Source organism: Grosmannia clavigera (assembly GCF_000143105.1).
Source record: "Grosmannia clavigera kw1407 unplaced genomic scaffold GCSC_140, whole genome shotgun sequence".
Classification (NCBI taxonomy): domain Eukaryota; kingdom Fungi; phylum Ascomycota; class Sordariomycetes; order Ophiostomatales; family Ophiostomataceae; genus Leptographium; species Leptographium clavigerum.
In genome coordinates, this window is record NW_014040801.1 from 4,250,411 (window position 1) to 4,275,031 (window position 24,621).

Below are 24,621 nucleotides of genomic sequence, written 5' to 3' on the forward strand. Positions count from 1 at the left end.
AAAAACCCAAGCCGATCACTTAGAAAATAGTGAACAAAATGGCATCGGAAGAAAAATTCGACTACGGGCCACGCCTGGTGGGCCGCAAGATACGGCTCATTCGTGCCAAGCAGGGACAAGGGCTGACGCAAGCAATATTGGAAGTCACCTTGACGGAACAAAATCTGGATACGGCGCATTTCGAAGCGTTATCCTACGTCTGGGGTGATCAAACAGCGAAGCATCTAATCTCATGCAATGATCATCCCATGTACATCGGGCTGAGTCTTTTCGAGGTTTTGTCCGAGCGAGCTCGTCGGGGGTTCACTGATCTTATATGGGTTGATGCCTTGTGCATCAATCAAGACGATGACAAGGAGAAAACTTCCCAGGTTCAGATGATGCGTGACATCTATAACAAGGCCCGGAAGGTGATTGTCTGGCTCGGACCCGGAGACCCAAGAACCGACAAGTTTGGGATAGCACACGCCAAAACACTCTATTTCAAACGAGAGATGGGAGCAAACAAATTGTATCATGCAACCTACAAATTTGATACATTCTACCACGGATCTGGTGGCCACCCTCCCCGTTCTAAACTCTGGAATGCACTGTTCAGAATCCTCGGCCACTCCTGGTTCAGCCGGATATGGGTGGTTCAGGAACTGTTAGTATCGCAGAACTCTGTCTTTTGGAGGGGGAAAGGAACGATTGGTACACGTGTAATCATTTGGGTGATTATGCTGGTTGCTCGCCACAAAAACCTTTACGAGGCATTCGATATACTGATGGGGAGCCCTGAAACATCATTGTTCTTTGCTAGAAGTGTTGCTTCAGGTTACATATGGTACAACGAATCAGGCCCACGCTCAATTTACGACACTGTTTCATACTTCAACGGAATGAAATCAACCGACCCGCGAGACCGGTTTTTTGCACTTGCTGGTATATCATCTGGACTAGATCCGGCGTTTGTGAACTATGAAAAATCACATACGGACATTGCATGTCTAGTTGGAAAAATGGCTTTACTGGGCTTTCCGGTCTACAATGTTGCATCACACGACGGCGAAGAGAGACTGGAGTTAGACAAGTTCTCCGTTGGATCTTGTTCTTCACATAAGGCCCTCGTCGAGTGGTTAACATTTCATTCAAATCCACAAAATCACAGTCTCTCCATACCCTCGTGGGTCCCGGACCTGCTTTCACCACATAGCCCTGGTCTTATCTTGTCTGGATTTTACAATACCAACTGGTTGATTCAAACGAGAAATGTGTCGCATCCCGAAGTAAAGCTGAAGAAAGACGAGTTTATCACATGGTCTGGACCTTTACATGGCGAATTGTCGCCCATACCAGTACCCGATGTGAGTTGAATTCCAACCTGAATCCCTTCGGGCAATTTGTGCTCAAATACATGTCCGTTAGGAAATCCATATAATGGGCGCCATATTTGATAGTGTTGAAACATTGGCGTCTAATCGTCCCCGGGTACCAAAAGGGAGAGAGTTAGAGCATTTAAGACAAAGCGATTGTCGAACTTTCACCCGTAACGATTTTACTGCTGCATTCGATTCGGCGGCTCGGTATGAAACTAAGATGATCACTTGGCTGTCAGAAATTAGGCTTTTGATGGACCCGACATTAGAGGCCACAGACAGTATTGTTTCTGGATCACAACAGTCTTTTTCTTCCTTCTGGAGACTCCTAGTCTACAACCGTGGTGAGCTAGAATCAGGTATTTCTGCTGGCAAGGCTCCAGATGATGGGCTTGGTGCCAGTTTTGGGTACTGGTACCTCCAAAAGAAGCTCTATGCGAAACGTGACTTGCAGGAATGGGCTTGTTTTTATACGCTGCTAGAATATCTTTCAGCACCATTTGAGAAGGCTGAAAGACGTGTCAGAGGCGCACGTCGCTTTTTTGTTTCTGGGCAAGGCAGGTCAGGGTGGGTGCCATTTCGCACTGAAATTGGTGACCAAGTCTGTGTGTTCCGTGGCTTGAGGACGCCACTAATCGTGAGAAAGTGCAGTAAGCGCTGGGAGATCATAGGACCTTGCTATGTCCATGATATGATGGATGGCGAAATCTGGGATATTAAGGGCGTGGATTGGGATTTCATGTCCTTTATATGAATGAGGTATATATATCTTCTGCAATTATGCTATTTATTGCTTTACGTTTCTAAATAGGAAAGGCTGTCACATTCGCTGATATTACACAACGATTACCCTACAGTGCTCTTTTTCAGGTTCACAAATTAATAAAATAAGACGTTTGAAAACTGCCAGTTAAAAAGATAACTTTTACAACCAAGCACTATATACAGCTTCTCACCATAGGCAGGAAATCACAATATAAAAGGCCGTAATAACCAGATGTCTATCCATACATTTACCAGCACTTTTGTTATCTATACGATAGTCACAAAGGACAAGACTAACGTAGAACCATTAAAGATAGCAGGGCACGTACTTGATTAATCACGCACGACTAAAAAACCATACAGGAAAAGAACGAGTACATATTATAAAAGGTATAAAGATTATGAAAAAGCCTAGTAGAAGGTGACTAGCATATCTCGCTGGGTAGATTAAAGAAGCACGCCCGCTCTCTCGAGCTCTTGGCAGGGTTTAGAAGTAATAGAATATTTTTTGGTATCACGATATTTTGAGGGCAAATAGATTAAACCGGTTAACCACACATAGGCGACACACGTGATCCTCCCAACTCCCAAAGTTCCAGCGCACAGCCACAGATGAGACAAGGTACAGAAAAAGCACGGGTTGATAGATTGCCCGGTCCTGATATCGTGTGAGAAAAGACGGTTACGACAGCTGAAGCCGTCTGCTACTGGTGCAAAAACTCTGTAACATCCGAACCGTACGAGACCCACAAGTCACGCGGCTCTTACATATCTTCATGCTCTTGGTGCATTTGACGACAGCTATCACTGTTTGTGGTGCACTGTGTCAGGATCTTTGTCAGGAGGTGCTACAACCAACTCTTGACTGTGAACCACCCATGAATCAGAGAATTCGAGCGGAAATCACAGCGAAGGAGCCAGCTTTTTAATTTAGCAGCCCCAGTAGCTTTTAATCTCGCCCTTCACCAATGCATAGTTGCGTTTCGCAGTTGCCTGAAGAGATAACGGACTTTCATTGCGTGCCGATCAATATATAACTTCGTATCTTCATAAGTTTCAATCTTCTTGTTACCTGTTGTATCATCGATTCCCTAGCTCGTGTGAATGAAAGAATGTCTTATCGATCCAGCGCTGGGCTGGTGGCAGCGGCGAGTGGAAGAGATGGCCGCGGCGTTGGCGCACAAATGTGGCGTAAAGGGCGGCAGCGGTGTACACGGCTACGATGCTGACGAGGACAGGCCAGTGGAATTTGTCGGGGCGCGGGAAGACCATGGTGATGACGTAGGAGAGCACCTCAAAGAGGTTCTGAAAGGCGGCCTCGGCCGTGGAAAAGGATCCGCGATGGTCGACGTCGACCTCTTCCTGCACAATGTTCTGGGCACAGAGGTCAAAGCTCCAGAGGCCAACGCGACTGACGGCCACGCCCAAGGCCAGTCCAGTGGCTGCCAGAAGAGGGCTGCTGACGCTGATACTTCTGATGGCCGGGGAATAGTCCTCGCCGATCCCGCCGCGGGTCAGAAACCAGGCGACGCCGGCCGTCAGCCAGATGGACTGCCACGAGAGGCTCCAGATGCCGGCGCGGACATCGCCGATGCGTGCGACCAGCAGTGGGGCGGCCCAGGTGGCACTGAGCTCGAGCACGGTGCTGGCAGTGCGGACGAGGCCGACGGTACTGGCGGTGTAGCCAACAGACAGCAGGTACGTTACCATCTGGCCGGAGAAGCTGAGGACGGTGAGATAGAGCACGGCCAGCGAGATGGACGGCAGCACGGCCGGGTGATGCAGGTAAAAGGGAAGGGACGAGAAGGGCAGCAGCTGGCGCAGGCCCGTTTGGATGGCTGCAAGGGCAACTTGCGACGAAGAGGACGTGGAGGTGGTTGTCGTCAAGCTGGAGGCGTCGTTGTCGACTGCTGAGTCAGCAGCAAAATCAGCGGCATGTCGCCGACGCAGATCGGGGACGCGGTAGTAGAGCTAGTCAGAGTCAGAGGAGAGAACGAGGTGATGAGAAGGAAAACGGAAAGCAATATGATTTCGGCGGCTCGTGCAAGAGGTCTTACCATGGCAATGCAGTAGTACTCCAGCAGGACGGAAACGGTGTTGACGGCCAGTGTGACGACAATGGCAGCGGTCACGGAGACGGCGGAGACGAGAGAAATGGCCAGTGGGCCGGCGAGCTTGCAGAAAAGGTCGATGCGACGCATACGGGCGTTGAGGAGACGGCGGCCAGGCTCGTCGCCGCGGGTCAGCACGACGATCCAGTCGCGCTCGACGGCGACGAGGTTCATGATGGCGCAGAGCTTCTCGACGCAGGCGGTGACGACGAGGGGTATGAGGAGATAGGACGATGGCGAGGAGGAAGAGATCAAGGAAGCGCTGCCAGAACGATTGGCCCGCAGCAAAAGCCAGAAGAGACCACAGCTGGCGATGACGGCGACGCGCTGACCAACGATGGAAGCACGCACCACTGCGAGACGGTCGCCACGGTCAATGGCGGTGCCGACGGCCTCGGAAAAGACGACGGCAGAGAGGCCTCGCGCGACAGCATAGGTGGATACCGGGCGCAGAGTTCCCGGGAAGGCGGCGGCCAGGAAGAGCACGGCGGCAAACTCAAACATGCGCGAGTTCCAGGTCGACAGGAAATGCGATACGTAGAGCCGTCCGGTCAGGGCAGTCGTAAGCGGAGTCGGAGGAAGTGCGGTACCCCGAGCATCGTCGCCGAGCAGTCGTTGGACATCATCTGGGTCGTCCGAGCCGTCTTGATCGTCTAGATCGATTGATCCAGGCAATGACCACGGCGACGAGTCGTCGGCGATGCCATATTCACCCCTGGGGCCGTGTGGCTTACCTGACGTCCCCCTGGAAGAAACGACGTCTGTATCTATTTCCATGGTATTTTCTCGGGTTTCTCGCAGCAACAGACGGCAGCACCGTTGTGCTGTCTGTTGGTCTGAACGAACAACGGTGAGCTTTCCGACATCGGCGTATGCGATCCTGTACTGAGTGTGGTCACGTGCGCTTTGTTTGCGCTTTACGACGGCAGCATCAACAGTGACCACATTTCTGTCTATGGATAAAATATATGCATATTGTGTCTTCTTCCATAATATGTCGTTGTCGTATACTCGTCTACTCCATCTACACTCCTGCAGTCACCCCTAACTGAAATGCCTCCCACACGGCTAGACTGACGGCTGGATACGACATGATGCGGTCGTGCAGGCCGTGTCGCAGAACATGCTGTGTGAGCATGCCCTTCCCGGTGCGCCGCGTGACGGTCCAGCCGCCCTGCTCTCCCAGACGTGTCTGCGCCTGCTCCTTTTCCCGCTCTAGGTCGTCGTAGCCAATGCCCAGCGGCGTGCTCGCGTTGACCGCATGCCAGTAGACCGTCTGGCTGTGCGTCCAAGGGATGCCGTAGTCGTCCTTGGCGTGCAGGATGGTGATGTGATAGCGCTGTCGTCGGATGTCGTCGTTGGGACTTGTCGGCATGGCTTCGCAGAGACGCACAAAGTCGGCAATCCTGTCGCTCGTCGGCCACTTGGCTCGAACGAGAGTATGGAGGTAGGCCAGCAGACGGGGCACATACTGGGCGACATCAGCAAAGGGCGCAACGAGGACCAGGCCGGAGAACAGGAGGGCCTCCTGCTCCGCCAGCCTCTGCACCAGCGACACCGCCACGGCCGTCCCCAGAGACTGCCCGAACACGACGATGCGCGACGGCGATATTCCAGCCACGTGTACGGCCCAGTCGACCAGTGCCTGCGCGTCGGTCTGCAGGCCGGCCTCGGAGGGCGTGCCCGAGCTCGTGCCAAAGCCGCGATAGTCGATGGCGACGACGTGGATCCGGTCGGGTGCCGCTGCCGAAAGGGCCCGGTAGCTGGGAGGGCGCCAGCCCGAGGCCAGTGTTCCTGCTGCGCCGTGGAAGTAGAGCACGAGGAGTGCGTCGGGGTCGTCGCGCAACAGTTTGAAGCTAAGCCGGATCGTCATATCTGCGATCGCGACCCCGGACGATTCCCTGACCAGTTCTGCCGCATGACGTCGATATATGCCGAGCGGGAGGATGTGCCATGAATGCAGCGACTCGCCGTCGGAGCTGCTGATGTGGAAGGGCGTCACTTGGTTGTGGAGGAAGCCCCATTGCTCGGGAATGTTGACGTCCTGAAACCAGGTCATGCGCACCTTGTTAAGGTACACCACCTGATCTTGGACCACAGGCATGGTGAGGGCACATAGAAAGATGCAGTAGAGGCTGAGAGATCCAGCCACGGCGTAAAGCGAAGACTGGAGGACGGAGATGGCCTTCATCGCGGAAGCATCTGCGCAATTGGCAGCAATTTAGGAAGAAGCGACGACAAATAAAGCAGCATCGAGTGCGGGAAAAATGCAGGATAATCCAAAGAGCAGAGCTGAAGAAGAGAAGGACAGAAAAACAGTTCAGTCTATAGTAATCACAAGCCGAGAGACAACCAGGCGCTTAACGTTGTATGTTAGGCGGCCACACAGAACTGATTGGCACATTCTGAGGTGCATGAGTGGAGACGGACGGAACTCGCCCCTGTCTGCTAGACATTAGTGCACGTTGACCGCCTGCAGCTGTTGGTGTTGCAAGTCGCTATCGGCCGGGCCGCTCCAGGTCGCGTTTGCCTAGCCTCCGCAGGTGTCCGGAATCATGAAGGGGTACTGGAAACCTATGGCGACAACCAACACGACAAGCCTGACAGGAGGCTAATCTACTTCATGATACTTCCGCCAAACCATGTAGGTGAGACGAATGGCCATGTCAAACAACACCACAGCAACCAATGTCGCTGCTGCTGCTCTTCGTCCTCTCTCTTTTCCTCTCTGATGCAAGATGTATCCAGACAGCTGCTTCTTGTGACAGAGGCCATCAACTCTCTAAATCGTCCTGGGACCGCACAGCCGGTTGGGTTGACTCGCCCAACGTCCGCGGTACTTGGGACATTCTCTGGACCAGTCTTTTCATTACCTTTATGTAAGTACATCCTACTCTGCCCCACCATTCCCGCTCCAAGGACAGCTTTGCCGTCCTTTTTCGCCGTCGCCTCTTCTGGATGTGTCTGACTACGATTGTGCTCTAGTTTGTGCTGCAACTGCTTTTGTTACTGTAAATTTCAGCATATATTCCACATATGTAATAATATCATGTACAGCCAAGTAAAAAGACCCCCATACGACGAGCATGATAATAGCAAACGAACACTTTAACGTAGCCAGATTTTAGTTGCCTATCTATTTAGATGGAGAACAATAGGATCAAGCTTCTGATCAAGACAATCCATCCACCACCAAGATCACCCTTAAAGAATCGTACATCCTATGTCCGGACTGTCCTGGCGCGGGGGCCTGTTCAACAACTCCGAGACTGGATGCAAATCTTCCCAATATATATGGTTCATAATCCCAGCATTGAAGCTTTGAAACTGCTCCACCATCACTTGTAGGCATTCCTCGTTTTCTTCGAACAGAGCCAAGGTCACGAGTCCAGCTCTTATAAGCTTGCTCCACTCGCGATCTGTCTCGTACGCGCGAACATAGAGCGGATTTCGCAAGGCCTTCAACTTATCTTCGATCTTCATAAACTGCATCAAGTACACTGTAGTTACCCAGATGTAGTTTACCGCAGACAATGGCTCGTGTTCGCCGCATATATCGTTGTAGAGGTCAATCTTAACAAGCTCAAGAAGTTCCAGGCCGTGTAACCGTAATCCATTGATGTGTTTCCGGTCCTCGGCCTCTTTTTTCTTGAACCTGGCGTCGGAAAACAGCTTGTAGCCACTATTTTTTGTGAGAGACTCTAGCGACTTCGCTATTGGCTGTTGGTCCTTTACAAGACGGAGCATTTCAGCACCCATCGCGATAATGTCCTCGTCTTGTACAGTTGGAACTTTCGCCTTCAGTTTGACTATCATATCCGTATCGGGAAGTCGCTTCTTGCCAGTCACCAGATCGATGAAGAACTTGGTCTGCAGTATGCGTGCCGAACCCAGAAGCGATTGAGGATGGAGGTCGTTGTCCGGTATGCGGTCCAAGTCCCAGCCAGCTTCACGGTAGAGCAGCAAATTGGATTTTTTGTTGAAAAACTTGTTTGCACCAACTTCCATGAGGGAATGAACGCCCGTGGCTTGGGTCGCAGCTCTTCGACCTGGCTGTCGATGACTGCGTGACACGCCTCGTTCATTGGTATAATTGGCCAGCGCACGGCCGAAATCCGACTCTGGCACTTTCCCGTCGACGAAGAAGGAGTCGCGAAAAAAGTTCTGGAGGTTCTGGAACAGCCCGACGGGTCTCGTGATATAGCCCTTTTTCACAAGCATATTATGAAGATGAACAATCAGAACAGGCTCAGGCATGGCGTCCCATAACATCATAGATGAACGGTACGTCAGCTCAAGTCCTTCCATAAGGTCGACTCCGCAGAGAAAAGGAGAAAACTCCCAAAGTCCGTTGGAATTAGAGTTGAAGAACCTCGATGGTGGGATGCCGTTCAGGCCGTACATGTACTTGCTCTCGCCAAGCCAATTGATGAAGTCGTCCTGTATGTCTTTGGCAATTTTGAATGTTCCGGACACCACGTCCAGCACATCGTTGTGGGCGAGAACTTGTTTGAGGACAGATATAGAATTCAAAAATCCCGACATTTCCCGTTCATTGTGCCTGTCTAGGAATAGGTCGACGTCCCTGCGAGGTCGAAATTGTCTGTCTGGAGGTTCAATAACATGCCCCCAAAGGACGTTTAGCGACCAGCCCCGCGAGACGGTGAAGGCATCGATAATGCATTGCAGCTGGAACACGTGGTGAGGAAGGATTTTCTTCTTGATATCAGTGGCAGGCTTTTGCATGGCCAGGGACGTGACGAAGGCTGCGAAGTCGTTGATCCCGAAAATGACTCGGTGCTCGTTTTTGAGTACAGCGAACGTATCAGATTGCTAACTCAATACGCTATCAAATACTCCTGACACGAACTCGAATAGTTTTCATCCACCGTGCTTAACGGCGCATTACAGGTTCCGTCACTATCCTGTATTCTGTGCAGTAAATAAGCCATGCTATTGGGCAGGATTATATAAAGCTAACGAAAGGTTATAGTAACAAAGCTACAGCTACACTTTGCTATGGAAACTGAAAGTAAATATCCAAGCATTGTAGCTGTATCCGCGGAGTTTAAGAAACAAAGCAACAACCTATACACAAATATAGTATGGGCCGTCACCTGTGATGGAGAACAAAGAACGCGAAACTCCCATATAAATTGCCAAGAGATGGAATATCGCTCTAGAGAGGGGTCCCTCCTTCATTTCGTGTCCAGTTAACCGACGTAGCTGACAACGACATCACCTCCAGAGAGGGAGGCGGAGGTCAGGACTTTGCCGCTCTGACGGATGTCAATGAGAGTGGCACCGTCGGGTCCCACAGTTCCATCGCTCCCGATCGCCGTAGCATCTGTAAAGGTCACCGTACCGAAGTTGGCAAAGGGAACCAGACCACCATCCTCTTCAAAGTCTTCCACAATCCACTCGGCATTCAGTTCCTCTAGAGTGTTGGACTCGCTGCTGAAAGAGTGCGTGACCGACTTTCCGGTGCTAGCGTTCTTGATGACAGCCTTGCCAGAAGATGTGCTCGAAGCAGTTACGCTGCGAAGAAAACGCTTAGCTCAGGAGTTAATCAATTTGACCTAGAGAATGTATGCATACGTGACAGTGATCGTGTCGCCGGCCGAAATGGAAAAGCCAGAGAAGGTGTAGGCGTAGTCCGGGTACCATTCGTACCAGGCATCGTACGACGCCTCGCCGTCCTCGATATAGAAGTCTATGCCTGTCTGGAGGATAGAGTTGGACGCTGTGTCGCCATCAATGCCAACCCATGCAGAGGCGGCGTACTGAGTAGAGGACGAGCCGCCGGTGGGCGCCTTGGGCGTGGGAACGACAAACGTGCCAGTCACAGACTTGTAGCCAGTGCTGATCAAGACGGCGCCAGACCAGTTGGAGCTGTAGTCAACATCGGCTGTGCCGTTGGTGGCGGCATCTTCGTCAATGTCCAGTCCATCGGCTGCAATCAGCGGCTGGCCAAAGCCCGTACGGGAAACGCTGCCGGGAGCACGCTGAGCCAGTCTGGCCCGGCGCCTTTCTGTAAAGCGGGCGCCGAGAGCCGCATTGGCAAAGAGAAGAGCGCCTGCAACGTTAAGGAGCTTCATAGTGGTGAAATGCAAGTGTACTTGGACTGAAGGTGGTGAGAATCTATGTCGGTGTTGAGTCTTTGGAGCTTTGAGTCTTGCTGCCAGGAGACAACATCACAGAAGACACTTCGGTCTTTTATACCTGCGGCCAGTCGAATCAGTCTTCTCCTGAAGCAGCTTCCATACAAGGCAGGTCGCAACATGGTTGTAAGCACAAGACTGTCGCTCTGAACTAGTATCGACAATGGCAGTTTCAAACTAGTCCTTGTAGCATTCTCAGCCAGCGTAGAAGTCGTGCCATTTGCAAAGTAGAACCTATATTGTGTTCACAAATACGCCATATGTATTTGTGGGAACTGCGGTTCCGTTTGCACTGCAATATCTTTGCAGCTGCCTCATAGGGAATTGTCGAGATCAACAGCGCCAATTTCGCAATCTGCGTATCCACAACGGGAGTCGCCGTAGCAAGCGCCGCAAAGATCTACGTTTTGTAAGGCCTACTGCCTGTGGCGACTGTCACTGTATCCTTTGCTATATCTAACGTGTGTTCCTGGCTTTGAAGATGTTCCTGGCTCTGAAGGTGGCTCTGGCTTTGAAGGTGGCTCTGGCTTTGGAGGCTAGAAGAAAGGCTTGCGTGTAAATTGAACGGTGTTATCTCCACTGTCTGATTTCTACTGGTTTAGACAGCTCTTATCACTATCTGCTAACACCACCAGCTTTAAAGATACTACTCCGGGAGGCCACGGGCGGGATCAGGAACATTGGAAACTGCTGCGTAGGATTGCTACTGGAAACAAAATAGGCAGGTCGAAACGGCTCTCGCATCGCATCGCATGGAATTCGGCATTGGTCAACAAATGGCAAGCCATGACACCCCCCCAAATGCACGGCTCACATGTCCTTTTCATTAATTTGCCGAGGGCCGCCAGAACAGTATAGATGATATACTACAATACTCCTGAGTACGATACGGCTGCCACATGTGATAAATTAGGCTATAAGCGGCAAGAAGAAACGACGATAGACAGCGTGCAATTCGCACTTCAGCTCTGAGATGCAGGCAAGAAAGATATGATCTACGCGGTCTGTGCACACAACCTCTTTAGTCAGGAAAGGGACGGTCATTTTCGCATGGATAGCTGGAAAATCGGCATGACTACAAGCGAGAGTTGAGGCTGTACTTGTGTTGGTGGTTTTTTGACAGGAACATTGTCAGCCTTTTTACTTCTGCAAAAAGCGTGCCTAGTATCATGAGCACATCTGGCAGTTTTCCCTCATGCAAACGGCGCACCAAGTGTCTGCCCCATGCCAAGCGCCTTAGTGTTCCTGCTCCTGACTTTGGATTGCGGCAGCCACATGACTAGGACCAATTCTGTACCTGTGACATGCTTACAAGTCACTAGGGTCACACCTGATACCACGGATCGTGTGAGCATACTTCTCAGAGATCTTTTAGTCTCAGCCTATTAATCTTAGATACGAACGAGACATTTTATACGCAGTAGCTACTACAGGCCGTCAATCACACGTAATTTCAGGAGCTCGTTTTCATCCAGTCGGGCGGACACAGCAATCCTCTGTGACAAGGTCCCTACGCAGATCGAGACAACTGGCGGCCGCTATATGTACACATGTGGTCACCGATTATAACACGGAAATAACGCTACGTCTAAAATAGGCAAAACGCGGCGGCTAACACTACCAGAAAACGAAAAGCACAGCAAGTTGCTATACACAAGCAATTCCTCTATGGCAGCCTATTTCACTGGCCTCCTTCCTCTTGCGCCTCTTCTGCCGCTTCTCCCTCTCCTCCTAATTAGGTTTCCTCTTAGCCACAAATGTGGCGTCGGCGGCCCTACTACCCTGCGAAAGCCTGCCCGCCCTAGCCTGCCTAATCCTTACCTTTGTTTTTGCCTTACCGGCGCTACTGCCTTTCGAGTGGTATGTGCGGCTTTATTACGGGCTGCTTACGTTGCCTACATTAGCTACACTGTGTGCGATATCTGTTTTTAACGGGTGATATAGGCCTGTCCGAGGATCAAGTCCATAGTGTATACTACAGAAAATAAACGGTGCACCTTGAAAACAGGAGAGTTGAGCTCCTACATAAAGCACTACTCAACTAAACGTCTTCCAGGCATGGCGCATAAAATACGTGGCGAGATTGTGCGCGATCACATCATAACCGGGCAGTAGCTGGTTTCCAAACAGCATCATGCGTCCCCTTTCGCGATTCATGGTCCAGATCATGTTTGGCTGCCCCTCAAATGAAACAGTACCTTTAGGAATTCCTGAATCGGGAAGAGTATCGTCCTCCTCCAGTAACACACCGGCCACTGTCCAATTGACCGCCGGTGGCGGTGACAACGACCAGGAAATCTTGTGGGACACGCCTTCTTCCAGGGGGAGCAAGAAGCCATAGTTGGTGGTCTCTGCCAGCAGTGCCTGATGTGCCTGGCTTCCAGGTGACAGCTGTGGCCTGAACAGCATATCGCGATGCTCCTGGCGCCGGAGCAGCTTGCACTCGGGCGATAAGATGTCTCCAAAGAGTCTAGCGACGTCGGACATGCTGCAAGTCATTCCCTGTGTGCTCTCGTCGCTGGCCACAAGGTGGGCCTTTCCAGACTCTATGTCGAGCTCGCGCTCCACCATCTGAAGGCGGCGTTCCCAGACCTCGGGCACTTGGGCTGGCAGGTAGGTCGAATGGGCCATGCCGAGGGCCCCAAAGATGTTCTCGTTAGCATACTCCACAAACCGATCCTTGCCGCCGAGACGCTCAACAAGCAGCTGGACATAGTAAATACTCCAGCCGTAGTCGAAGCCCTCGCCAGGCTCAAAGAAGAGATGAGTAGATCGATTCTTGACAAGGTAATGGGCGTCTTCGGGAAACTCCAGTCGGGGTACCCGGTCATCGTTGCCAAATCGCTCTTTGTATGTGTCGCACGTGCCCATGCCGCTCGTGTTGAGTAGCAGGTCGCGCAGTGTGACATCACGAGTGGGTCGACGAAGTGCAATTCGCTTTCCTTTTCGTTCTTCTTTATTTTCGCCGTCGCTGTCACCGTTCTTGACATCCTGGCTTTGCTCAGCGAGCAAGCACTTGTCTATCTCAGGAAGGTACCTGCTGATAGGCTCATCGAGAGTCAGAACGTCGCGCTCGACCAGCTGTAAGGCCGCGATATTGGTGACAAACTTCCCCGCCGAAGTGAGAGACATGGTGCAATCCGGATCTAACGGCGGTGAGTTCTCGTCCAGAAACTGGCGTCCAGCAGCATGTCGGTACAAGATGTTTCCTGTTCATTTGTCAGCTTCACTGATGTCCCGCTCCTGGCATCCTCACATAGTTCTAAAACGAACTAACCCTCTCTTACCCTTGTTGTCAACGACCATAGCAACTGCCCCGAGCAAGTTGTCATTGCTACGCTTGGTTGCCTTGGAGAGTTCGGCTTCAAATGCCTCCATCACGCCCTTATTAGTGCGGGGGCGAGGGAGAATGTGATTTCCGCGTTAGATTGACGTATTGTACAAGGAGAGGAGAAATGTTTGGAGTAGGACAAAAAGACCATTGCCTGACTTCTCCATTTCGAAGCGCATCATATAACAGAAAATCAAATTTCTTACGTAATACCCAAGAATGCAACCAGAAAAGTAAAACAAAAGAAGGGTTCTTGATTCATATTATCCACCTGTAACAGCGTAACTGAACAGCGATAATATATGGACATCTGCAACAAGCATACCCAACTCTCTGCTACCAGCCTCTCCCCAATTGATATATCGTGACCACGAGCGATGCTATTCGCCTTATGGGATAGTATATAAAGCTGTCATGTTAGCAAATCCATCAAGTTCTACATCCAGTGCTACCAAACGACTGGCATAAAGAATTATCCACGTACATATAAATTATTCCTCACGCTTGCCATAGGCCTGAGCATTACGGTTGGAGCCACTACCTTGGGGGCTGGATTCTTCGCGCTTCCCATAAGCCTGAGCATTGCGGTTTGAACCACTTCCCTGGGTACTCTCCTCTTCACGCTTCCCATAAGCTTGGGCATTGCGGTTGGAGCCACTGCCTTGGGGAGTAGCTTCTTCGCGCTTCCCATAAGCCTGAGCATTACGGTTGGAGCCACTTCCCTGGGTACTCTCCTCTTCACGCTTTCCATAGGCCTGAGCGTTGCGATTTTCACCGCTTCCTTGGGGGCTCGATACCTCGCGGGCTTCAAAGGCGGTGGCACCATCAAGCAGTGCATCCCGTTTGTCGGCTGGGATGAGTCCAGCAAGAGCCATGGTAGCAAAAGCAGAAGCGAGATAGGTAGAGACACGCATTGTATCGTGTTGTTTGACTGGTAGAGGTAAGTTGTTTTGGAGTGAAGCTGGATTGGAACGTGCGGTTAAAGTTAGGCTGCTGATGATAAAAGTAATATTGGAACACACACAATCTGGCAGAGCAGCATGACCGTTTTGTACACGATCTTCTTTTGGGCTGTAATTTTCCTGTGAACATCTCCGACAGCACGTTATTCTCAGATTTTTCGATGTTGTGCTGTATTGCGTAAGAAAACCGACTATGCCGGTAAGAATTGAGCTCACGTAATAAAATAATTAGAGGGCCTAACCTGTCAGATTTCCACGTCATGTTGCAGCCACGTGGGGTATCGTCGGACAGAATGGTAAAATACAGTCAGCGAGAAACGGGGCACGTCATCTGCAGTTTGCAATCATTGGGGTTTTCGGTCAAGTTCTGAATGCGGAGCTGGAATTGGAAGACACCTTCGGGCCCTTGTGGCTTCTTTTTCGAATTGGTGACCAGAATAGGGCAAAGGCACTTGAACAAATCTATGTCATTACAATGGATAGGATATCTTTGGACGTTTCGCACCATTACACGTGCGACGAAGATCATCTTCTGTCTGCCAACAATTGTATGCAAAGCGACGATGATGAGCAACCTAGGAAGAGGCAGTATCGGCCTTATCTTCGATGTGCATCAAGATTGCGCCAAATGATGATGGTGCTGCCATGGATGTTGTCTACCATTCTTCTTGTCTGTCTGGTAGTAGCAGTCAACAGGACTTCACAGGAATGCGGCGATAATATGTTCTGGAGGGAGCTGGAGTTCGGTATGTTTTTTTCCATAATATTCTGCTTTGCCCTTCAGCCACTTTTGTTGAGTCTCATGCCTTCTCGTCATCGAGAGTCTCTGACATTCTGCATCGCAGACACGGTAAAAAAGGACGTCCCAGCAGTCCTCCAAACTCACCAATTCCAGTCTGGCCTTGCATACAACGAAACACACCATCTGTATATTCCAGCTACCGATCCAGCATATGTCGGGCCACCATCACCACAAATGGACACTGCTTGGAAAAATATAGTGTCGCGTAAGTCCAAACCGGAGAATTTTTAGTATCCTTTGAACACGTTAGAACTAATGTCCGGCAATGAGGACATTCAAGCTGTAAATATCTTTGTGACACCGGAAGAAAGCTCATACTTTCCTCGAGACCGTCTCCATGTTGATGTCGAGACAGGCTTACATACGGCCCAGTAAGCATTTTAAGCGTGCATTGTATTCAAATGCTAAAGCATAGATCATTCTTGGACAAGGATGCCGGGTTTACTAACAAGAGATAATAGAGTTACAATGACGCATGATCTACACTGCCTGGTAAGCTTCCATGTAGCAAGTTTGAGTTTGTTATATGGTGTTTAATTAGATATCACAAGACAGAACATGCTACGAAAATCTGGTTATCCAAAATACTACCCTGAACTGGAAAGCCCGAACCTCCGCGGTCATTTAGGTATGGCGTCATCGATGCTTGAGATAATGCGGAAGTCTCTGACAATTCCCCTAGATCACTGCATAGACAGTCTGCGGGAGAGTATCATGTGCACGGGAGACATGACTCTCATTCCTGTCGTATGGTCAGCAAACAGGAACTGGATCATGCCGAATTTCAAAGCATTTCATACCTGTCGTGACTTTAATGCGTTAAGCAGGTGGGCCCAAAGTCGCAATGCTGAGGGTCCAGACAAATTCGTGGAAACATCAGAAAGGTACAAAAAGACGGGCAGTTTTTGAAAAGGAAATTGGAGCTTGTATGGTGCACTGTTTCGTGCATTTTATGGGGGGGACATATAGAACGGAAAACATATTCCATTTTAGCTTGCGAGGAAAGGGTGCGGGAAAACCCATCAGATTAAAGCTGAGCCAAGCACTTGTTTCTCATGTTAGTATATACAAAATTGTTGTCCCCTTTCTGGCTTTCTGTCTAGTAAGACATGTGAAGCAAATAAATTGAACACAAATTTTGTTGCTGTCCGGCATCATCAATATTGTCATCAGGTTCTCTGGTAGGGATGCAAGGATGGATACATGTTTTACTTCGTGAAATTAAACGGAAGCGCAGAGAGTTATGGCCGAGACGCAGTATTGTCGTTCTATGACCCTAATCTGGTCGCCATAAGACCTATATTCTTACATAATGCAATGCCGCTTTTATCCAAAGAAAACTTCAGGGCTATTCAGGCTCGGCTCAGGCTCGGCTCAGGTTCAGCTCACCTTTTTACTCACTCCTGCTCACCCTAAAATCCCTACATTGTCGTGCTAGACTTTGAGACCTAAAACTAGTCCTAATAGACAGAGCAACAAGGGCATAGAACAGGGCTCTTAAATTGACTGCAACCCTTTTTATAATCAATACCGTTATTCTTATAAAGGTTAAAGGAGGTTATACGTGGCGGTTATATAACGAGATGCACTATAAGGAGCAGGAGGCTAAATAGGGTCTAGTGTGGGCGAAAGAGTGTTGTGTACGGAGTACGGAGGTCCCTACCAAAAGTTCGTTCTCACCGCTTTTCTATAACTGCGGCAATACATAGTGCAGAGTGTAAATCATACGGAGAAAGCTATTAGCGATGATACGCTAGAGCTTAGTGGATATTATCGCTAATATAATTCATTTACTAATATTTTTACAGGGTGCTTAGCACATAGAAATACGCTAACACTGCTGTAGTAAATACAGTAGCAATACATTACTAGCACTATACCCACCTTCTTATTTTGCCAAAGCGGTGAGAAAGAACTTTTGGTAGGGACCTCCGTACTAAGGAAGAAATAAATACATCGCGACCCTTCTAAGGATCCGTATTAATACTAGTGCCAGGCCCCGCTTTTGTGCCTTCTGATCAATCACAGGCCCGTACGGCCAAGTGGGGCGGAAGGGCTACAGTATGGCGGATTCTAATGCTTGACAATCCTCTATCGCTTGTTTACAAACCCTCTTTATAATACGGGTTTTTTATTGTTAGGGGTAATAGGGAATTGTGATGGCCCGCTAGTTATGCATATAAGGGTTAAGACAGATTATTATTACTCGCCTCCTTAGGGGCATGCGACGGAGTAGATCGGGGGCATCCAACGTCTTGCGTGTGAAAAAAAGATATATGCACAGTGTAGCGCCAGACCCATCTATTTAGTTTTGTTTTTTGAACGTCGGCATAGCTCGGGAAGACTCCCAGAACAATGAACAGAGGCTCACTTAGTAGGCGCCCATAGTTTGACAATAATACCGTGAGCCATTGTTACAGCCAGTCGTAATAGTCTCCTAGCCTGACCTATCACCTGGTCCGTTCCCCTCGCTTGAGAGGACCCTTGCCGCAGTCCTGGTGCAGCAGCTTGGCCATGATGAGCTGCTCGTGGAAGCCGGTGGTGTTGGCAAGCTCGGAAACGGAGTAGCAGCGGACGCGCCGCCGCAGAAAATCGCTCCACTCCCACTGGCGCACGAGCATGCTCTTGCGGATCAGCAGCACGAACGCGGCGGCGGCCCATGTGTAGTTAGCCAGGTCGAACGGGTAGACACCCGTGATGCGCTGGCCGACGGAAAAGCCGACGGCAAGGCCGCCGCCGGCGATGAGGAGCGCCGCGGCGGTGACGCTCCAGACGTACCAGCTGCAGCCGACCGTCACGGAATTCTCGTCGAATACCCAGGAGTCCATTTCGGCGGCGCACTGGTCGAGGCGGCGCTGGATCTCGTCGTAGCCTGGGAGGGCTAGGTCTTGTTGGTCGTTTGGGGCCACGTCCATGGAGTCCTTCTGTTTTTGCAAGGCCCAGGCGCGCTCTCCACGCCAAGTGACTTTATCGGTACATTTATCGGCGATGCGGAAGCGAACACTCGGTCTATCCTGATGTCGGCCAGTGGAAAGGTGCTTATCATCGACGACAAGGCGTTGATGGAAATACTGGACCAAAATATGAAACAGCAAAATATGAAGGCCACGCCCAAGGCCAAGGATGTGGCTGCGGAGGTGTTGCACCGCAGCCGGATGCGGCCCAATTTTGGCAACGGTGGAGAATGTGGACAATCTGTTGAGCAAGGCAGAAGCAGCATACCGTGCACGACGAGCGGCAGAAGCAAAGGCACTGACCTCCATCTTCAAGGGCCCTCCCGGTACCGGCAAGACGCACGCAGCCCGCATCCTGGGCCAGATTGTCTATGACATGGGGTTTTTGTCGATGCCCGATGTCATTGACATGTCCGCCACCGATCTGGTCGGCATGTACCAGGGTCACACCGGACCCAAGGTGATTGAGCTCTTTGGCCGGACCTTGGGTAAGGTGCTCTTCATCGACGAGGCCTACCGTCTTGGAACGAAGGCGAAGTCGGGTGGCTCGTCGTCCTACCAGGAGGAGGCGGTAGGCGAGATCGTCGACTGCCTCACCAAGCCGCGCTACGCCCGCAAGCTCATTGTCGTCCTGGCGGGCTCCCGACGCGACATGGAACTCTTGCTCCCCACCAACGCGGGCCTACGCAGCCGGTTCGCAACCGAGGTGTCGTTTCCCGCGCTGGGCGGGCAGCAGTGCTACGCCTACCTGCGAACGTGTCTACGGCGGCAGGACGTGGACATTGGTGACCACGACACGGCGATGGATGAGGAGCGCGAGACAGTGATGCGGCTGTTCCACAAGCTGGGCATGACGTACGGGTGGGCGAATGCACGGGACGTCGAGACGCTGGCGCAGTCGATTGTCACGCACGTCTATGAGGACCCAGAGAAGGCTCTGCAGAAGCAGGAGGAGCATCACGAAAGCGACAGCTCCAGTCAAGGCTTAGATTCCGACAGGGCCACCTTTGCGATGTTGACCAAGGACGTGATTGGATTCATGAAGACCCTGTTGAAGCAACGGATTCGGGGCGGGGGGGACAATTAATGTAAATCGAATTTCTAGGTAGCAGGGGCATATCAGAGACGTGTTAGGCAATACTTTTTTTCATGCAGTAAAGCTGAGTACTTTTCCCTTTTGAATAAACATCTGGTGCATATACCAGATATCCTGGATAGGCCGATCTAAGTACTCATCCTCTCGACTCTATAAAAACATTCATTCCTCGGCCTTCGTTTTTTACAGAAAATAAGTAAAGCACATGAAGCTCCATTGTCCCCACATGGCATCAGACACTTCCACGTCAGGTGCCAGAAGAGTGCCGAGCGAGAGGTTATCGTGAATTGACGCGAGATCATCCACGTCGTTGCGACGGCGACCGCTGTAGTCATTCAGCCGCGCCGCCGTGACCTGGTGTTGCCAGATCCACCAAATGCGGTCGAGCTGCGCCAAGTGGAGGAAATAGAGCACATCGTTGGGCGCCGTGTACTGGGCCATGTCGCCCTGTATCCAGTTGGGGACAGCAACAACTGGCCCTACACTCTCCTTCTGCATGGCCTCGGAAAAGCTCGCATAGTCGGGCAGGGCGATGATGTCCGAGATGACGGACGGGGAAACAAGGGCGCCGACTTGACGGCCATCACGATCTCCTGGGTCAAAGCGACGGGAGACACAATGGGGAGAAGGGGCGATGCCGTAGCCGGCAATGTAGTCAAAGGCGGCCATGTGGTTGGCAAAGTTGCCATCGGTCACGCAATAGGCGCCATGGGAGCCGTTGGCCAACCTGGACTGCGAATTGCCATCACCGCCAAACCCGGGAAGATCGTTCAACAGGGGAGAGTGTGCCAGAGCGTCACTGTGGGTGGTTAGCCTTGTCTTTGTTCCCTTTTGAGACTGTTCTCAAGTTTTCATCATTCCTGCTTCCAAAATCTCTAACGTACGAGTCTTGGGTCCAGTCCCAAAACCTAGCAAAATGGTTAGTATGTTTTTCAGTGACAGAAGAAGACAAGATAGGTAATACAATTGAGATTGGAAAGAAGAAATGTAAAAAAAATTTGAGAAAAAAAAGAAAAACATACGGAATACCCCCCGGGTAGCTGCAAGTATTTTTGAGCTCCCTCTCAAAGGACCAGAGGAGGTAACGATGCCACGGAAAGAAAGAGGCCACTCCGGCAGCTACACCGTGGTCAGCATTCTGTCTCTTTCTGCGCCGACCACCGTGATGTGGAAGACTCACTGCGCATGCCAATCTGGCCGCTGACAAAAGCAAAGTCTTCAAAAAGACTGCCAGTCGGTCGCGTCTTGGACGGTTTGTGCTTCAGGCACTTGACGGCCTGGACGAACTGCCGCTTCTCGATGCGGGACATCTTTCGCCACTCACGGCGCAGCGTTAGGTCCTTGTCCGGACAGTACCGCTCGCCAAACTCGTTCTCCTGGTAGATGAACTTGTCGAAGCCGCTGCCAAAGGCGGCATTGGCAGACGTTTTTCCTGCGGCACCGTTGTTGCTTGAGCCACGCCACAAGTGCCAACCGTCATGGGCAACATAACCCAACAGCACACCACAGGCGAGGAAGGCCAGACAGAGAAGAACAAACAGAGGCCGGAGGCAGTACTTCCTCTTTGATGGACGCGCTTTTACCGTCGGCTCCCGGCCGTCTTCCTCGCCGTCCACATCGGCATTTTCCTTATCAAGAAGCCGATTCTCCTCGCGCTCAAAGCTGCTGCTGCTCCTGTCCCTCATCATACTCTTTCTTTGATCCCTGACCAATGCAGCATACTTGACGCCGGGCAGACGCCAACTGCGCCAATTCAGTGCAGAAGCCATTCTGTTGCTGTGCCCTGCGTTATTGTCACTTTCTTGGTGAGGCGCGCCATTTCACTACAACGCCATAGAAGTCTGGTTTACGTATTATATCATCCGTCTCTGTCTTCCCCGTCCTCTCTTACTGTCTCTTACTTTCCCTCTTACTCGTTCGTTCTCTTACGCCCACTGTCTTACTCTTGCTGCCTTACTACACCCAACTTTGCCCCGCGATTGCGCGAACGCCATCAAGTCTCCCCCTTACGTGAGATTCCGTTTCCTTGCGCTGGCCCGTGTCTTGATTACCTATTTTACGTTTTTGCATGCCTTAATAAGTATAATCACCTACATGTACGTGACACGGTTGACGCTAAAATCTCATTGACTGGTTCACTAATGTCCCTGTCATCAATACGAGTTTGAAAAGTCGCCCCGCTCAGCTCACCGTCAAATCCAAGCTCACCCGTTTATATCCGCCCCGTTACTCAACAGCAGCAGAACCATGGATGCCGATCCAGATGCCACAGCTAGATGCAACGGCAGTGTGCCCTGTGCATCAGGCTCGTTGAGGGCGGCCCGGATACCCGCCCGGCCCACATCTGACGCAACTCCTTTAGGAGTATGAGTAAGTCCAGAGCTGGAGTCCGAACAGGATCCCGGACCGGGGTTGGAGCTGTGCTCTGCAAGATCCTCGCTACCCATGGCGTCCAACACGATCTGCACAGCGGCCTCGCAGCCCGTGGCCACGGCCGTGAACAGCACCGAGCGGCCAGATTTGTCGAGTGTCCGGGGATTGGCTCCGGTCGCTCGAGCTCGCAATAGCAGTCGCAGCGTTGTTTCTGCTTCCTTGGCCGCTTCACTGCCATGATTGCCACTGCCGCCATCGCCACTATCGCCACTGCTGCCTCCACCGTCGCTGTCGCTGCTCCCATCAGCACTACTGCAACCGCTGCTGCTGCTGCGTCTGGCTGCCTTTGCTGTGGCGATCACTGCCAGATGCAGCGGTGTCCGGCCGTCCTCATCCATTGGCCCCGCATCTGCACCACGGCCCAGCAGCAGCTTCACCATGCAGGTGTTGCCATGGCTGGCAGCGATGTGCAGCGCTCTCCGACGGCTGTGTCGACTCTCCGACTCTGGAGCTGCGGCACACGGCCGAGGTATGCCTGGCTTCTTTTGGCTAGCAGCACCCATTGTCAGGCCGTCCATCTGATGACGACCTGTTGATGTCGATGTCAATGTCGATGTTAATTTTGTCGCTGCTGCTGCGCCGTCAGACGCTGGCGATGCATCCAGGATGCTGAACTCGTCCGCTTGTATAGATCTAAACGTCAGATCTGGTCCAGATGCGGGCTCGTAAGACTCCTGGCCGTGGTGGCCAAATGTGAATGAGGACATCGTCGTGTGGCTGCCATGTTGCACATAATCGCCTAAGACATCTCCAGCACCACCAACATGACCATCACCAAGGCTTTGACTTAGGCTGTGATTTAAGCTCGGCTCTAGGGATGTCTGGAAGAGCCCGGTGGTCGGTGTTGCCGAGCTCAGAGAAGGCGTTCCTGCCGGACCATCATTGAAGAAGAGGTCGTCTCCCGGCACGTCATCAAACTGCGTCCAAGGACCGCCGCCAGATGACGATGACTTGGCCACGGCCGCCTCCAGCGCCTGGATGCGCTCTTTCTGGGCACGGCCTAGAGAGTGGATGGTCAGCCAGAAGTACAGAGGACGGAGGAACAGATGGCAGACACTTGTCTACGTACGATACACCTGTTGTGCAATGCGGTTCTGCTCTCGCTTCCGCGCTAGCCTTTCCTGTTCGGAAACGAGGCTGTTGCTGTGCCGTCTGCTGTGCTGAGGCCGCGCCGTTGCCATGAGGTCGTCCAGCTCTCCTCGTATCTCTCTCTCTGTCTCCTTCTTATTATGTGTTTCTGCGAGTAACCCAAAGCTCATCGATTTACTACATTGTCCTGCAAACGAGAAGAGCTGCAGCCAGCATTATATTGTCTCACGTGCAAAGCAACGCGATTACTACTGCTTACCAGTGTCAGCAGCGTGAAGCCCCTCAGTCCCCGCGTGAAACCAGTTTTAAACGAGTGTACGAGGTACAGCTTAGAATTCTCCTGATCGGGGATGTCATTCGGTCGCGGTACGAATCCGAGGTTCGCATTTTACTTCTACAAAAGTCGGGCTATCGTCATGCATTCCCTGCACCCCTGATTATTCGCATGAGTCCGGCTTACAAGTGCAGTTGTAGGAGGAGCTTTTTCAACTTGTACAAGTACTGTACTATCCTACGTAATTACTTGTTTACATCATATCTTTCGCCGCATCCGCCATGTCCGTGCTCCCCTTGGCACATTCCAAATTCTTTCCCCCCCCGCTCGCGTCTTGTCGATTCTGCCGTCTCGCTGTCGAAGCCAGAATTCCCTCCTATTTGCTACTCTTTGTGCCTGCACGATCGTAGCATCCGGCAAAGCCGACCTCAACCGTGTTTGGCTCCTGGCGCCAGTCACGGCCAGCAATTACAGCCCAGTCGGTCATGGCCACCAGATAATTCGCGCAGTGGAACGTGTGCTCCTCGTTCGCGGTGATCGCATCAATGTACCGCCAGTTCTGCGTAAAGGCGCGGTACTGTCGCTTCCACATCTCTCCACAGTGCACAATGTGGTCGCGCTGGCTGGTCCAGTACACATCGTAGTCGCCCATTTCCTCAAGTGTCGTCAGCTGTGTCGTCTTATTCTTCTCCAGATATCCCATCCACGAGGTGCCCTCGTCCATGTAGGACTTGGTGCTGGTCTCGTCGAAGCAGGACTTGTGCACGTAGTGGTTGGCCAGGATGTCATACACGCATCCCCGGCTCCGCGCTTCCTCTGTTGATGTACCGCAGCCAATGAACTGCGTGTTTGAGAAGATGTTGTGCTTGTCGCTCATGTCGTAGGGCTCCACGGACACCGTGAGCGGGTTGAGGCCAGCACTGCCTCCTGCTCTCGTTCCAGTCAGTAGGCCGGACTGCCATATCAGAAACAAGCCACCCCAGAACGCGGTCGTGAGGATAGACACAAGAACAGAGGCTGCCCAAGGGGATGATGATATTCTGGAGCCATGCGTTGCCTTTATCAGCTGGTCCCAATCAGCTTTGCTGTGGTCGAAGCTGCCATCCGAGCGGGCACTTTCTTCATCCAAGATCTCGTGTAGCGTTTCGTCATAGTCCTCCTCAAAGGGAGCATCGCCACCTTTGTGCTTTTCGTTCATTCTGAGCTTTGTTTCCTACTGTTTACAATGTTTCTAAACAAATTGGATAGAGAGAGAATTCGAATCTTTCTTTTGCTTTCATAATGT

The 24,621-nt window shown here is 51.5% G+C and overlaps 9 protein-coding genes across 9 annotated transcripts; 1 reads left to right on the plus strand and 8 right to left on the minus strand.

Moving 5' to 3' along the window:
• Window positions 1-3,203: 3,203 nt before the first annotated feature.
• On the minus strand, window positions 3,204-6,425 carry CMQ_707 (abhydrolase domain containing protein 12; the record flags this gene model as incomplete). The annotated part of the gene is made up of 3 exons (XM_014317786.1): window positions 3,204-4,094; window positions 4,181-5,183; window positions 5,323-6,425. The coding sequence occupies 3 exons, from the start codon at window positions 6,423-6,425 to the stop codon at window positions 3,204-3,206; spliced, it is 2,997 nt and encodes a 998-aa protein (XP_014173261.1).
• Window positions 6,426-7,438: 1,013 nt separating this feature from the next.
• CMQ_1504 (uncharacterized protein) lies at window positions 7,439-8,980 on the minus strand (the record flags this gene model as incomplete). The annotated part of the gene is made up of 1 exon (XM_014318583.1): window positions 7,439-8,980. One exon carries the CDS (start codon window positions 8,978-8,980, stop codon window positions 7,439-7,441), a length of 1,542 nt encoding a protein of 513 aa, XP_014174058.1.
• Window positions 8,981-9,447: 467 nt separating this feature from the next.
• CMQ_896 (acid proteinase) lies at window positions 9,448-10,332 on the minus strand (the record flags this gene model as incomplete). Its single annotated transcript, XM_014317975.1, has 2 exons — window positions 9,448-9,772; window positions 9,833-10,332. The coding sequence occupies 2 exons, from the start codon at window positions 10,330-10,332 to the stop codon at window positions 9,448-9,450; spliced, it is 825 nt and encodes a 274-aa protein (XP_014173450.1).
• A 2,100-nt stretch (window positions 10,333-12,432) lies between these two features.
• Window positions 12,433-13,773, minus strand: CMQ_1690 (beta-lactamase family protein; the record flags this gene model as incomplete). The annotated part of the gene is made up of 2 exons (XM_014318769.1): window positions 12,433-13,604; window positions 13,683-13,773. 2 exons carry the CDS (start codon window positions 13,771-13,773, stop codon window positions 12,433-12,435), a joined length of 1,263 nt encoding a protein of 420 aa, XP_014174244.1.
• Window positions 13,774-14,217: 444 nt separating this feature from the next.
• Window positions 14,218-14,640, minus strand: CMQ_1232 (uncharacterized protein; the record flags this gene model as incomplete). Its single annotated transcript, XM_014318311.1, has 1 exon — window positions 14,218-14,640. The coding sequence occupies one exon, from the start codon at window positions 14,638-14,640 to the stop codon at window positions 14,218-14,220; it is 423 nt and encodes a 140-aa protein (XP_014173786.1).
• Window positions 14,641-17,940: 3,300 nt separating this feature from the next.
• CMQ_415 (uncharacterized protein) lies at window positions 17,941-18,405 on the minus strand (the record flags this gene model as incomplete). Its single annotated transcript, XM_014317494.1, has 1 exon — window positions 17,941-18,405. The coding sequence occupies one exon, from the start codon at window positions 18,403-18,405 to the stop codon at window positions 17,941-17,943; it is 465 nt and encodes a 154-aa protein (XP_014172969.1).
• A 102-nt stretch (window positions 18,406-18,507) lies between these two features.
• Window positions 18,508-19,531, plus strand: CMQ_1552 (stage 5 sporulation protein; the record flags this gene model as incomplete). Its single annotated transcript, XM_014318631.1, has 2 exons — window positions 18,508-18,687; window positions 18,761-19,531. The coding sequence occupies 2 exons, from the start codon at window positions 18,508-18,510 to the stop codon at window positions 19,529-19,531; spliced, it is 951 nt and encodes a 316-aa protein (XP_014174106.1).
• A 192-nt stretch (window positions 19,532-19,723) lies between these two features.
• CMQ_1551 (tyrosinase central domain containing protein) lies at window positions 19,724-23,232 on the minus strand (the record flags this gene model as incomplete). The annotated part of the gene is made up of 7 exons (XM_014318630.1): window positions 19,724-20,339; window positions 20,425-20,448; window positions 20,563-20,659; window positions 20,721-21,283; window positions 21,749-22,097; window positions 22,329-22,973; window positions 23,043-23,232. 7 exons carry the CDS (start codon window positions 23,230-23,232, stop codon window positions 19,724-19,726), a joined length of 2,484 nt encoding a protein of 827 aa, XP_014174105.1.
• A 480-nt stretch (window positions 23,233-23,712) lies between these two features.
• Window positions 23,713-24,534, minus strand: CMQ_798 (uncharacterized protein; the record flags this gene model as incomplete). Its single annotated transcript, XM_014317877.1, has 1 exon — window positions 23,713-24,534. One exon carries the CDS (start codon window positions 24,532-24,534, stop codon window positions 23,713-23,715), a length of 822 nt encoding a protein of 273 aa, XP_014173352.1.
• Window positions 24,535-24,621: the final 87 nt, after the last annotated feature.